Genomic DNA, 15,328 nt, shown 5'->3' on the forward strand with positions numbered 1-15,328 from the left:
ACCGGCGCTTTCCCGCTTGGTAAGTCTTGGAATCTTTGTTTTTAATATATTTTTCCCATGTGGAAGTTTCTTTCTATTGAATTACACAGAATTATATACACACGTTTGTGGTAAAACCTAACATACTAAAAAGAGCATTTGTTTCGTCACAGGAAATTAACTGGGAATCAACTGGACTTGCAACTTGTGTGTACTGACTGCCAGTCAAAAGATGGGCCTCAGGTGCAACTGTCTTTGAACAGTGATACCACGGAATTTCTGGCAGGATTAACGACATTGGCAGTGGAATCAAGTACATCGCCTATGAAACGTGCTGCTGCTATGTTTTTACCATCGCTTGCAAGACATTTTCCAGTTGCATTTTCGCATCCAAAAGGCCTTCCTTTCAGTCAGTGGCTTACCATGCTGTCCGATCCAGATAGCAGTGTGCGCTCAGCATTTTCAAAGCATGTTCACCATTTAATAATTGGCCAGCGTAAGGAGTGTCAGCAAGAGCTCCTGTCTGAGCTTTCCCAGCATATCATGGCTGCAGTACGGAAAGCTCTTCACACCAAAAACAAGCCTTTACAGGAGTCACTTATCTTCACTCTGAAGACACTTGGATGGTTAGTAGGAGTAGTATTACAATTTTTTTATATATTTTTTTATTTTTTTTATTTTTTTTAAATGTTTGATTTTTGGCTGTCAAAAGTTGTGAGCTGTATTAAGTGTACATCATTTTCTGCAGTTACTCTTAATGATTGTGTAGTTGGTAGTAAATCTGAAGCAAAATGTATTCATGTTTTTAGCAAGGAACTGGCTTCCTGGTGGTTCCCTGAGGCATAGTTGCACCTTGTGATTAGCTTCATTTTCTTATATGGGGGAATTGCAGACAGGAAGAAATGTCCTTATGAAATATGTATCCATTACTGTCCTTACTCAGTAAAAAAGGATTTATATTGTTTGTTCCCAGTGTATGGTATTTGTTTTCCTTGACATTAACAAAATATTTTGAAGTAATCTGTGTTTACATAAGAAAATTGTTACAAGCTTCAGGTACATCTGTGTATTATCATAGTCAATACTACACTGTTGGATCTTAATTCACCATTTTATTAACTGTGAGATTCACAACATTTGAATTTTGCACTAAATAATATGATGTTAGTTTTGGTATGGAAAAAATGTACATAACTGAAGACAGGCAGCTACTAACCACCAGATGAGTGGCTAGTGTGACATGGGCATGCTTAAAATTGTATAAACAACACTAACCTTTGAGCTAGCTGAAAGTACTCTATCTCTCTCATGTGGGTAAACATCCCTTCCCCCCCTTTCCACACACACACACACACACACACACACACACACCTGAAGTATTCCCTAGTTTGTGAAATGCATGTTAGATTGTGACTGTTGTTATCCTCAAATCCTGAACTGCTGCATCTTGAATAAATGCTGGGCTAAACCATATAGATTGCGTTAATATGGACTTTTTCTATGTTGAAGCTCTGTGCTGGAATCTGGAAGCTTCAATAAATTTTCAACTTTATGCTAAATAATAGAAAGCACTTACTCTGAACACAGTTATGTCATCCCTTCTGTCACAATTGGTGTATATAAGGCAACACCACATATACAGTTAGTGTTCAAACATCTGATATGACATTATATGAACTCTGTCTGACAGCAAGGAATGACATTCCTATGTAAATTGACAGATAACTAAGTGTTGTATGTTTTCCATGACATCAGCACCTTTGGCACAGCGTGCCTTTTATTCAGTGGTGCACCCTGCTTCTCCAAGCTGGGATATCACAGTACAGAATAACTTCGAAGCCAGCCGGTACCACAGCGTGTAGTGAACTGCTGTTGTCTCACCTTGAAGACGCATGACGTCACTCTGTATCAGTTTACATGCACAAACAGTAATAAAATCTTCCAAACAGTTTGTGGTTTTTAACAATTTAACTAATAAAAAATACTTTCAACTGCAGCAACTATCATTGATTGGTTAGACAGACATTTGGTAAAACACACACACACACACACGCACGCACGCACACACACACACACACACACACACACACACACACACACACACACACACACACACTTGCTCACCTCCAGGGCCACTCCTCTCTGACCACTGACTTGGCATTTTTTCTCTTAACTCCAACACTCCCATCACCACTGCTTGTGCTTTTGGCTGTGGTGAATGAAAGTCTGAAGTATGCTCCTCTTCTAAGCAAAAAAGCAGGGCCTTGATTTACGATGCATCAGATAAAGAATGTTTGGCTGCTTAACTTCAACATTTGTGAGAGGTTCCCATAAAAACTGCTGTTCCACTATGCAAACTGAATGTGTTTGTTCATCAGCACCTCAGTCATGAAGAACTGGAAGAAAAGAAACTAAAGGTGCTGGCACACCTGCAGAAAGCGGATTCCGTTTCTGCATAAATCCTCAGGAAATATAGCTTCAAATGTGTGATGTGCCCATTGACACAGACAGTAATCTTTCTTGTAATCTAAAGGACAGTTTAGGATTATGGAAGACAGGCATCTACAGTATTCCTTGTGAATGTAGTATACATTGATCAAATGACAGGAATATAGTGTGTGGAACACAAAGCAACAAGTGGTTGGAACAAACCAGTGAATGTGCAGTATCTGAGCACTGTCTGGAGCACAAGCAGTCCACTAATTATTACGAGACAAAAATGTTGGCTCAACCTCCCACATTGTGGGGGAGTGTCAACATGAAGGCAGTGCAGAACAAGACCCTGGCTACCAACTCAGTAAATCTTGGCGACCTATGCTTAAGTTACAGAAGGAGCAATGTTATCTTCATACACAGGCAGCAGATTGCTATTCTGTAAGTGGTACCAACACCTGTTCAACTGGTAGATGTAACAAAAAATTCCAATGGTTCTGCTGAAAGCTGACTTGGTACGGATCACCAGCTGCTGCAAAATAACCCAGGGAAGGGGACATTACAGAGCACATAAATGTCAAGTGACATCTATGGGGGCAAACTGTGTACAGATTGATGCTGAATAGAGACCACCCATGTGAAGAATATGTCAGATGGAACATCATAAACAGAAGCATGGGGAGGCCAGGTGAGGGAATAGAGGGACATCATGAAGGAAAGGGCAGCTCACTTACCAGCTCAGTACATCAGATATTTCTGATGACGACGACAAGGTAAGTTGCTGAAATATTTTACCAATCAGACATTAAAATTTAACAATGAAAACAGTCAATTATTGATAAAATTCTTTAATTATATTAAAAACAAAGATTCCAAGACTTACCAAGCGGGAAAGCGCCGGTAGATAGGCACAATAAATAAAACACACAAACACACACACAGAATTTCTAGCTTTCGCAACTGACGGTTGCTTCTCCATCTGTGTATGTGCGGATGGATATGTGTGTGTGCGCGAGTGTACACCTGTCCTTTTTTCCCCCCTAAGGTAAGTCTGCTCCCGGGATGGGAATGACTCCTTACCCTCTCCCTTAAAACCCACATCCTTTCGTCTTTCCCTCTCCTTCCCTCTTTCCTGAAGAAGCAACCGTCGGTTGCGAAAGCTACAAATTCTGTGTGTGTGTTTGTGTGTTTTATTTATTGTGCCTATCTACCGGCACTTTCCCGCTTGGTAAGTCTTGGAATCTTTGTTTTTAATATATTTTTCCCATGTGGAAGTTTCTTTCTATTGTATTTAAATTATTTAATTAGATAGATAAAAAATTCTGCTCACCAAGTGGCATCAGAACACCCACATAAAAGACTTTTGTGACTTGTAGGCTTTCGGAGCAAGTGGCTCCTCCTTCGAGCTCCTTTCCTGTCAACCGTTGTGCCTGAAGAACGATCCTCTGGCTCCGAAAGCTTGCAGTCACAACAGTCTTTTATGTGTGTGTTCTGCTGCTGCTTGGTGAGTTAGATTTTTTATCTATCTAATTAGACATTAAAATTTGACAGAGTGCTAGAAAACACTTTAGTCTGTGTTTCAGTACTTCTCTTGTTGTCCTTTGTCACTTGTTTCTTGGGAACATCAACTGTATCTTGTGTTGCTTCTCATTGAGATCTGAAATTAATGGTATCATATCCAAATCCTTATGTAAAAAGTGGTGTTACGCTGACCATTCAGCCTATGTAACTTGTAGTCCACCTGAAACATGGCATATATTCACTAAAGGTTGATAAAATGTTGAAACTGACCATAGTGGCTCTGCCCTGAAGATTGTATGAAGTCAGTTGAGCAATTGCACATTTTGTGTACAAGATGCTGGAGAATAGCTGTAATATTACTCTTGTTGGCTGCGAGGGAGATGAGTTTGCTTTCTCCTGTAGGTGCACTGAGTGCTTGTCTCTCAATTATTGAAATGTTCAGTTTATCAGGTCAAGCATTTGTCGAAATATGACCAGTTCCTTGATATAATTTCAGCACTGCTGGAGAGAGAGAGAGAGAGGGGGGGGGGGGGGGAGGATGATGACTTGTTTGATGATGCTCATTACATTCGAGATCGTTGAGTTTCTGGGAGTGGTAGTAAAGTTACATTATTTGCGAAGCACATGTATTATATCTTCATCAAATTCCTGTTTGATGAGAGGAGTTTGTGTTTCCTTCTGTTAGATCTCACTATTTCCTGCCAACTTGCTCTGCATACATGATGTGATCAAAAGTATCTGGAAACCCCCAAAAACATATATTTTTCTTATTAGGTGCATTGTGCTGCCACCTGCTGCTAGGTACTCCATATCAGGGATCTCAGTAACCATTGGACATTGTGAGAGAGAAAAATGGGGTGCTCCGAGGAATTCACGGACTTTGAACATGGTCAGGCGATTGGGTGTCACTTGTGTCATATGTCCGTGTGCAAAATTTCCACACTCGTAAACATCCCTAGGTCCACTGTTTCTGAAGTGGAAATGTGAAGGAACACGTATAGCACAAAAGCGTACAGGACGGCCTCGTCTATTGACTGACAGAGAATGCTGACAGTTGAAGAGGGTCGTGGTGTGTAATAGGCAGACATCTATCCAGATCATCACACAGGAATTCCAAATTGTATCAGGATCCACTGCAAGTACTATGACAGTTAGGCGGGAGGTGAGAAAAGTTGGATCTCATGATTGAGCAACTGCTCATAAGCCACAAGTGATGCCTATAACTGTGAAACGACGCCTCGCTTGGTTTAAGGAGTGTAAACATTAAACAATTGAACAGTAGTAAAATTTTGTGTGGAGTGATGAATCATGGTACACAATGTGGCAAATTGACAGCTGGGTATGGGTATGGCGAAGGCCCGGTGAACGTCATTTGCCAGTGTGTGTAGTGTCAACAGTAAAATTCAGAGGTGGTGGTGTTATGGTGTAGTCATGTTTGTCATGGAGGAGGCTTACAACCATTGTTGCATGGCACAGAGTCCTGATCTGAACACTATAGAACACCTTTGGGATGTTTTGGAATGCCAACTTTGTGCCAGGTCTCACCGACTACAATCGATCTCTCTCCTCAGTGCAGCTCTGTGAAGAATGGGCTGCCATTCCCCAAGAAACCTTACAGCACCTGACTGAACACATGCCTGTGACAGTGGAAGCTGTCAACAAGGCTAAGGGTTGGCCAACACTATATTGAATTCCAGCATTACGGATGGAGAGTGTCACGAACTTGTAAGTCATTTTCAGCCAGGTGTCCGAATACTTTTGATGACATAGTATACCTTCGTCCATTTGGCTCTCCTTTGTGTGTGTGTACATGCACATGTGCATGCTGTGTACTTGCATTTTATATGCTTGCAGTTCATCACATGTATTTTGGAGCTGTTGCCATTCCCCTCATTATTTTATCAGCACTTGTTACACTATGATGAAAAATTGTGACTTTGAAGTCCATTACAGGTTACAACAGTGTATCTTACGAAAACAAGATAAATGTGTATTTTATTTTATTATTATATTTACCCTGATTGATCTTACACTTTCCATTGCTCTTTCTCCTTCTCCTATTACTACAACTACTACTACCACCACTGCCAGTTCCACCATATTTTTCTTTTGCAGTAATGTGCGCATAGAAGGAATACTGCTGCATTCTGCTGCTGCCCTTGTAGCTTTGGCTTTACACGTAAATGCAAGTTGTACAAGTGTTTCCAGGCTGTGTTTAAATGCCATAGTCAAAGCTCATGGCATATCTCTTCAAATGTTATTTACAAGATATCGACTTCAGCTGGGCTGTGTAAGTACTGTAGCAAAATTTAATGTTTTTGTAGAACATACTGAAGACTTGCATGAAATTTCTCAGGTACTTCTAATGACTGTTTTGCTGTGGAAATAAGTAAATTAAACATGAGATGTTAACAATTTGAGCATAAAACATAAAATCTGTGAAATGCAGCAGGAGACTTACATTTTCACATTGTATCACATTTTTCATTGTCTGACAAAACAAAAAGTGAAGCATGCTGATGGTGACCAGGAGACCAAATGAAATTTCAGTGATTGCAAAATGGAGTCAAATTTACAAAGAACTTAGTAGCATGAGCTCACTTACCAGTATGACACTACACTCTCTCTAGCCTGGATGCATGCACTGATTTGGTTGGGAAGCCAAAGTATCTTCTCTTGAGGCAAGCTCGCCCAGAGCTGATGTAACTGGTACTTGGTATCCTGGATACGGGGACTGGGATGGGGTTTACATCCAAGCTGGCCCCCCACATATGTTCTGTAAGGGACAGATCTGGGTGTCTTGCTGGCCTCAGGAGTATCATAGCATCTTTGAAACAGTTTACAGAGACATGTGCAATGTGTGGACAAGCACTGTCCTGTTGAAAATTGGCACAACTATACTGTCACATGAGAGGTAGCACTTGAGTACATAGGATGTCCTGATACCATTGTGCCATCAGAGTTCCCTCCATCACTACCAGCCTTGACCTAAAGTCATAGTTTGGAAAAATGTGACCTCTCCCCAGATCACCGCCCTATATTGGGGATGATGCTCTTGAGCGATAGTGCAGAACTAAAATTCATCACTGAACAAAATGCAACACCATTCATCAGCTGCCCATGCTTCCTGGTCATGGCACCATTCCAAATGCAGCCATTTGTGTTGTTACACTGACAGCAGCCTACAATTGGCACAGTAGTTTCCTAGTCAAGCTGCTGCTACTCTCCAACCATTGGTGGAGGATGTCACAGAATGTTACATGGAGTAAAGCACTTGTTCTCGGGTGGCAGGTGCAGATGTGTAGGGGATACAGTGTAAAAGCTCCACAGTACAGTGATCCTCCCTTGTGGTGGTCAGACATTGTGGACCGGTACCTTGACAACAAGTGCGTTCCAGCATGACTTCACTGTCACATCCTACTGTCCCAGAAATCTGGATATTACATGATTCAACCAGATAGCTAAGTGGGGACCTACATGATGCTCCTTTCAAACTCTGTCAGGTGCTGATAATGGTGTGTCACCCAAGTATGTGGCATTGCCTCACACAAGTACATAGCATCTCTGTACCCTTCACAGTGATCACTCAGCATCTGATACTGTTCACACTCCTTACATATCTATCAGGTCTGGTCACATCACTAAACATGAACAACACTAATTCATTCTGGTGCCATTCTACCTGTCATATAGTATTCCAGCTGTAATCATTTACTTATGCACTGATGGTGTGTACATGTTTATGAAGTGACATCGTTATGAAGTCATGTCTTCCTAGTGTTTCAGTTTTTTCTTTTCAGACAGTCTTTATTCCTCATAAGGCGACAAGCAATAATGTACATCTTCTATTACTATAACAAACAAGAAACTAGAAAACAATAGAAAGTGTTTACCTCTAACTCTGCACAGCACATTGTTCACAAAAGTACAGTTTGGCTTCCCTGACTCTTCAAAATTAGCATTTCTGAAAAATCACTCCATTTTAACCAAAATCTAATATTCACATGCAAAAAGAAAAGAAATAAGTTCGACAGTTTTGACAGTGTGCAGCAACCAGTTATTGTTGTTAGGTAATGAATAATAACATATTCATACATTCACAGACTCTCTTGTCTTTGGAGTTTCTTTTATTGCTGACCACATCTCTTAATTACGAGGGTCAGTCAAAAAGTAATGCCTCCTATTTTTTTTCTACGTTTAATTGTCAGGAAATTTAAATGCAATTACATAGGTTGAAAACCACAACATTGAGGATCATTTTGTCATTTTTCAATGTAATCTCCGCCCATCTCTACAGTTGTGGTCCATCTTTGAACAAGGGCATGTATCCCAGCACGGTAAAAATCACAGCTCTGCTTCCTAAGCCATTGACGCACGGATGTTTTGACGGCCTCCTCATCTTCAAAATGAATCCCACGATGAGCTTCTTTTAGTGGCCCAACAGATGGAAGTCTGATGGTGCCAGGTCAGGGCTGTATGGGGGAGGAGGCAAAACTTCCCATCCAATTTTGACAATCTCGTCAGAGGTGTGACGACTGGTGTGTGGTCTTGCATTGTCATGCAAAAGAAGAACATCTGCCATTGATTTTGTTGGGCGAACTCGCTGAAGACGTGCTTTAAGTTTTTTGAGGGTTGTGACGTATTGAACAGAATTTATTGTGCATACCTGCTCCAAAAAATCAACCAGAATCACACCCTCTGTATCCCAGAAAACTGTTGCCATAACTTTCCCTGCCGATCGCACAGTTTTGAATTTTTTCTTCCTCAGCGAGCTTGTGTGACGCCACTCCATTGACTGCCTCTTTGATTCGGGTTCAAAAAAATGCACCCATGTTTCGTCCCCGGTCACAATTTTTTTCAGAAACTCATCTCCCTCCAAACGGAAGCGCTGCAAGTGTTGGGAGGCTATTGTTTTCCTTGCCTCTTTATTCTGATCGGTTAACATTCTTGGAACCCACCGTGCACAAACTTTTGAGTACCCCAATTGTTTAATAATCGTGATCACACTGCCTTAACTAAGAGAAATAATGCGACACACTTCATCTGCAGTCACCCGACGGTCACCACGAATGATGTCATCAACTTGCTGAATGTTGTGTGGAGTCACTGCACTCACCGGCCTGCCGCTCCGCTTTTCGTCAGTCAACGGTGTTTGCCCTTCAGCTTCCTTACAACGACGAACCCATCGTCTAACAGTGCTGACATCCACTGTCACAACACCATACACCTTCTTCAGTCTTTCATGAATGCGTATGGGCGTTTCACCTTCTGCATTCAAGAATTCAATCACACAACGCTGTCTCAAACGAACATCGATGTCGGCCATCTTACAAACTTCTGCTGTGCTGCCACCTGTTGACACAGAAAGTTACTACTGCAGTGGATTGCAGAAGAAGGTTTGAGGAATGGCGCCATATTCAAATTTTTCACTTAACGTAATTTTTTTAAGTAGAAAAAAAATGGCAGGCATTACTTTTTGACCGACCCTCGTACTTTGGGAGCTTTAGGTAATAGAGCCTCAAAAATGTCTTGTAGCATAAACTTTTGGTTAAGAAGCATTTGAACAGGTTTTGTCTCTGAACACACTGTACCTTCAGTAAAATATTTTTTTTTTCTTTTTTTCTTCTTTTTTTTTCTTTTGAGAACCAGGAATGTTACCGGCAGTGCAGTGGTTAGCACCCTTAACTTGCATTTGGAAGGATGATTGTTCGAATCCGCCTCTGATCACCTTTCATTAGGTTTTCTGTGATTCCACTAAATTGTTCCAGGCAAATGCTAGAATGGTTCCTTTGAAACAGCACATTCCCCATTTTTGACATAATCCGAGCTTCTGCTTCATCTCTGATAACCTTATTGTCGATGGGACATGAAACCTTAATCTTCTTTCTTTCCTTCTTCCTTACTGGACTGTCCAGACATGATATATGACCCATCCTCACTATTTCGTTTCTCCCATTACCTGTCTCCTTCTTCCCAAACTTCACAGTGGCTTTTCTGATTACTGTTCAAACCTATTACTTCTTTGTGGACGAAATCAACATTTGTAGCCAGGTGAAATTGTCTCTGTTGAGATCTACGGCTTTTTCATTTTTTTTTAACAATGGTTGGATTCTACTATATGGTTATAGTTAAACTGAAGGTGTTCTGAGTGCTTCAGTGCAGGCCGTATACATCACAGGATGCTGAAAAATTATGTTCATTAATCTATGTGCTCATGGAGTATGCTGGGAAAAAAATAGTGGTTCCAGTTTTGCCACAAGGTGAAAATATGGCACTTTTAAGTTGTCAGAACTTGGTGTGGATACAGGAAAAGGGAGGGACAATCAAACACTTGATAACAGTAGTTCTGGCATGTTTATTAGAATATAGTCATTAGTTAGAATGTGTTCAGTGTGGTCTCCACATCTGCAACGTGCTGCATCCACAACATGGCATAGTCAACAGTTGCTCACAGCATATCCGATGTAATCAGAGCGATATGTCATGGTCTGCTGTCTTTCAGATTAGGAAGAGTCCAGATACATCCCTAATAGATACGATCTTTCAATTATCCCCACAACCAGATGTCACATTGATGTTAGGGGATCTGGAAGGCCACACATCTTGAGGCTGCCTAGAGATTCAGCCGGTCTTGGGGCTTCATTTGGTGCACATTTTGAATCTTGTGGGGATACCAGTGTAAAATGAGCTGTGAAATCTTCTGAACTATTGACCAGGCGAGAAACAGTTCCCCCAAGCACTGGCTGCAGAATTTGAGGCATGTGCTGTACGATTAGCTATGGCTGCAGCAAATTCATCAACTGCCATGGGAGTGGGTTGTCTCCCACTCCCTGATGCGCCACCTAATTCACCTTTTCTTCAAATTTTGTGTTCATGCTTCTTAGCCCATTTATCGACATGGTGCTTCTTCGCAGCTGTTTCTGTCTGCAATATTTCGTATTACAGCACTGCTATTGCAGCCATTTTGATAAAACAATTTTACTAGCAGTGTATGGTCTTTCTTCCCAGTAGCCATTTCGTCTCATACTGAAAACGTCACCTTTTTAACCCTTTACACTGACAGGCACCTCACAAAAGAGATCACCAGGTGTTGCCAAGTGACAAAGAACATGCTGATGTCAAAACATGAAAGATTTCGCGTTATGGCTGCTTACAATGCCATATATGTTGAGAGTGCACTGATTAATGAACATAACTATGGTGTTTCAGCATCCTGCAATGCATATAGCTAGCACTGCAGCATTTGGAACACCATCAGTTTAATTGCAACCATCCAGTGCGTCTAATAAAGGAAGGACTTGGTGATCTGCAATATCTGTTATCAGCTTACTTGTTAGTGTCTGATGATTTGAGACCAGAGAATAGTTGTGAGATAACACAGTGGAAGGCACAGTGCAATTATCCGTAATAATGATTATATGGAATCCAGAAATAGTGAGTGGTCATTTTGTTATCAACTTGCATTACAGCTTTTGTTTTCTTGCTTGAGAAACATTTGTGATAGCTGTACAATACTTAAAGTGACCCCCACCCCAATTCCATCAATTGCTTAACCTGATTTATCAAATTACATTCTTCAGAGGTTCATCAAAATTTGGACAGTATCTTTGTTTCACTGACTTCTTATTTCATTTGTTGTGGAGTAACATTGTTACCAGAATACTTGTGAAATTAAGGAAGGAGGTGCAGTGATTATAGTCCATAATCAAGGAGACAGTGTTTAAATTCATTCTAACACCACAGCTATCCACATTCTGTGTATTTCATTATGTCACTCTACAAATTTGTGCGTGATGATCTCAGATAGGCAGAGTCCTTGTTAGCAATGGGAAAGCCTCACATCTGATATTGTTCCACTGAATCATAATTAACCCTGGGGAAAAAGGAAGGAGAGCAGTGACACTGAGATATTTAGTAGAGCTATGCCATCTGGCCGGGGTGGCCGAGCGGTTCTAGGCGCTCTAGTCTGGAACCTCGCGACCGCTACAGTCACATGTTCAAATCCTGCCTCGGGCATGGATGTGTGTGATGTCTTTAGGTTGGTTAGGTTTAAGTAGTTCTAAGTTCTAGGGGACTGATGACCTCAGAAGTTAAGTTCCATAGTGCTCAGAACTATTTGAACCATTTTTTTAGAACTTTGCCAGTACTATTATGTGTTGTAAAATTTTATGTAAACTATTAATGTTACACGTGTGTTAAATATTTGAAATGTACCATTCCTATATTTCCAAGGGTTTTGAAGCATATCTGTAACACTTGCTTAGTGCCTTTTGAATTGTAAATGATTTTAAACGTACATTTAGATTAGTTTGTAATAAAGATATTGTTGCAAATAAACTTAATATTATTGAAAATAACCTCAGAAATAGTTATATATATTTTCTGTTCCTTACAGGTCATAGTAATGTTTGCTGTACAGAGCCATTCCAAATCTAAGCGTAATTTTGTGGCAACGCTACAAGTAGCAAGCAAGCTATTTGGATTTGAGTCTGCTCGCACACTATTACTACAAGAAGGCCATCGACTGCTTCCTTTCCTCTTTTCAGAAGTGTCGGTTCTGGGAGAATCCACATTGATGTTACTACTTGAACAGGTGGCAGAGCAGATCGATAATACAAGTGGAAAACTCATTCTGCAAGAGTTCCAGGTGGTTCTTATTTCATATTATTTGTTGTACAGATATTGTGTGTATGTAAATATAATTTCATTAAAAAATGGTTACTCAACACAGAACGATTAGCTTTTTCCTCTAGTTGCTGCTACCCTTCGAGACTTTTTATGCAGCATTTTCCTTATTCCTTTTGAATTAAAAAAAACGTTGTGTCATGATTAATTCCTCACACACACCCTGTGTCAAGTATGAATAGGCTTTGTTCTGTCACAACTGTCTGCCACTTACTTCATTTCCAGTTTCATTACTTTGTTGCAACACGTTTATTCATACAGTACATGACTCCTATTCGACAGACTCCAGGAAGAGATGCGACTGGCATGTTGATAGTAGGTAAAGGTATATGGGTCAGATTAGATTAGGTGTACTTTCGTTCCAACAGATCCATAGTGAGGAGGTCCTCAAGGATGTAGGACATATCAGAGAAACGAGAAAATGCAATAAATATTTACATGAAATATGATAATGCACCTTCCACAGATTTCAAATGAAATGTCCCTCATGGATGTGGAATAAGTGAAAATAATCTTGAACATACTTTCATTTGAAAGGCAATAAATGACGTGTCACAGGACATGTAAATGTTCAGTACACTGTGCTACTTACTTGCAATAATAGTTTTATTGCATTGAATTTATACAGAAGTCAGATTGTACTGTCACTCACATTATTTGAATTTTATGTACAGTCAAATAACAGAAATAACTTTTTGAAAATTTTACATGACTGATGCTCCAGAAGAAGAAAACAAAATCATATACACAATAGTTGGTTCTACGTAGAAATTCATTAGTGCATTAGTCGGAGTTGACCACCAATAAATCCTTTAAGCTTGTCTGAAACTGAACTTTATTAGTTGTTCAACTTTTTATGACAGCTGGAAAATTATTGAAAATGTGTGTTCATATTAAGATACACCTTTCTGGACTGAAAAAAAGACTTTAAATCTTTTTGAAGAGTATTCTTATTTATTTTATTCCATGGATTGTGCCATTGGTTTGAAAAAGAGATATATTTTTAATGGGAAATTTCATTAAGAGATAAAGATATTGGGAAGCAGTAATTAGTATCCCTAGACCCTAAACAGGCCTCTGCAGGATGTTCTGTTATTATTATGCCCTACAAGTTTTTGAATGCAGAAAACTTTGGCTTGGGTTAATGAGTTATCCAAAAAATAATCCCGTATGACATGTAATGAAAGTAAACATTGTATGATAGCTTTTTTATTTTTAATCGCCTGTGTTTGGCATTGCAAATAGATATTTGTTTAGGCACTTCATCAGCTCTGTGGTATTCTCATTCCAGTTGAATTTATCGTCAATCTGTAATTCCAAAAATTTTGCACTGTCAATTTCTTCTATATTATTTTCATCATATTTTAACCATATACTGGCAGGAAACCTTGAATTGGCTAGGAAACATTTGTTAATGTCTGTGAAAATTTCATTGATTGATCTTTCTAAGATAATATTTGATTTGCTATTTATTGCAATGTTTGTGTCACCTGCAGGCAAAACAAACTTGGAGTCTTGTAATGTTACAGATGAAAGGTCGTTGATATACATAAGAAAAAGTAATTGCCCTAAGGTGGAACTTGTGGGGCGCCACATGTAACTAGTTCCCAGTTGGATGATGCCTGATAGCTTAATACATGTCTCTTTCCTAAGTACACCCTGTGTTTCCTGTCAGAGACATGTTTAGTCCTACACAATAGATTCCATTAATTAAATATTATAATATGACTGTCTTTATAGTTATTATTTTATGATCCTAATTTACAATCATGCTTCATATTTCTTGAGTTAGCTAATTTAAATTTTCAGACTGAAATAAATTTTGCAGATGTGAATGTACAGGAAATTTGATTCATAGTAACTGTGTTAATTTGTGACTATTTTTGTATAGTGTAACTGGATTGTTATTGATAGATGAATTTTATAACATTATATTTGAAGCAGCTTGCTGCAATCTCATGAAATTATCATCACAGCAGTATGTATTTTTGTGTTTAGTACATATATCCATACATCATTGTGAATGAGAGTGAGGAAGTCATTAGCTCCTCTCTGGCAGTAATTGAGAAGATAACTGGGCAGCCAGTACACAATTTGGTTTTCAGTTCCTTCAAGGTATGCAATTATTATTCTATTAATTCTGTTTAATGTTTTTATTGACTACCAATCTATATTTGTTAAATAATGTCTTTGTTTTGGTAGCTGTTACTATTAATACATAACCATATTAATGGAACTTTCTCCATCATGTATGACTTTTCACCTCTGGCAGTGGTTTTTAATGTGAAAAATGACAAGTTGCATCATGGTTCTGAGTCCAAGTTAAGTCTAGGTTCCTTTGTGATAGCCTGGATAAGACATTTCAAAGGTTAGAGGAAGGCAACAGCATATTGCTTCCAGTAGTAACAACCTAAACGACTAGAAAGCATTGTAGCATCTTAACCGATCTTTGATTTGATGACAGCTTCATCTTTTTTTGTATTGATATGAATAGTGGTCAATAATACATAACAGCAAATTGTGAAATTCAGTGTGACAAAAATAAACTCAGAGCGTGACAGTGAAATTGTTTATTACAAGTTTTCAAAAATCTATTGGAGAAGAAAGACATAAGTTGACGACATTTCTTTTCAGTTACAAAATATTTGTTCTGAATACTCATTAAAAGGAGGAATGGAATTTGAGTTCGGTTGTGAGCTTGTTACATCAC

The 15,328-nt window shown here is 39.3% G+C and overlaps 1 protein-coding gene across 2 annotated transcripts in view; it reads left to right on the plus strand.

Moving 5' to 3' along the window:
* Nucleotides 1-15,328, plus strand: part of LOC126334727 (serine/threonine-protein kinase ATR-like) — a 402,997-nt gene that overhangs the window by 172,896 nt on the left and 214,773 nt on the right. For both annotated transcript variants that reach the window (XM_049997265.1, XM_049997266.1), the window contains exons 13-16: nucleotides 153-605; nucleotides 6,049-6,223; nucleotides 12,329-12,580; nucleotides 14,617-14,733. In XM_049997265.1, coding sequence (XP_049853222.1) covers nucleotides 153-605; nucleotides 6,049-6,223; nucleotides 12,329-12,580; nucleotides 14,617-14,733 — 997 coding nt within the window. The remainder of the gene's footprint in view (nucleotides 1-152; nucleotides 606-6,048; nucleotides 6,224-12,328; nucleotides 12,581-14,616; nucleotides 14,734-15,328) is intronic.

The sequence above is a fragment of the Schistocerca gregaria genome, chromosome 2 (genome assembly GCF_023897955.1).
Source record: "Schistocerca gregaria isolate iqSchGreg1 chromosome 2, iqSchGreg1.2, whole genome shotgun sequence".
NCBI classification, from domain to species: Eukaryota; Metazoa; Arthropoda; class Insecta; order Orthoptera; family Acrididae; genus Schistocerca; species Schistocerca gregaria.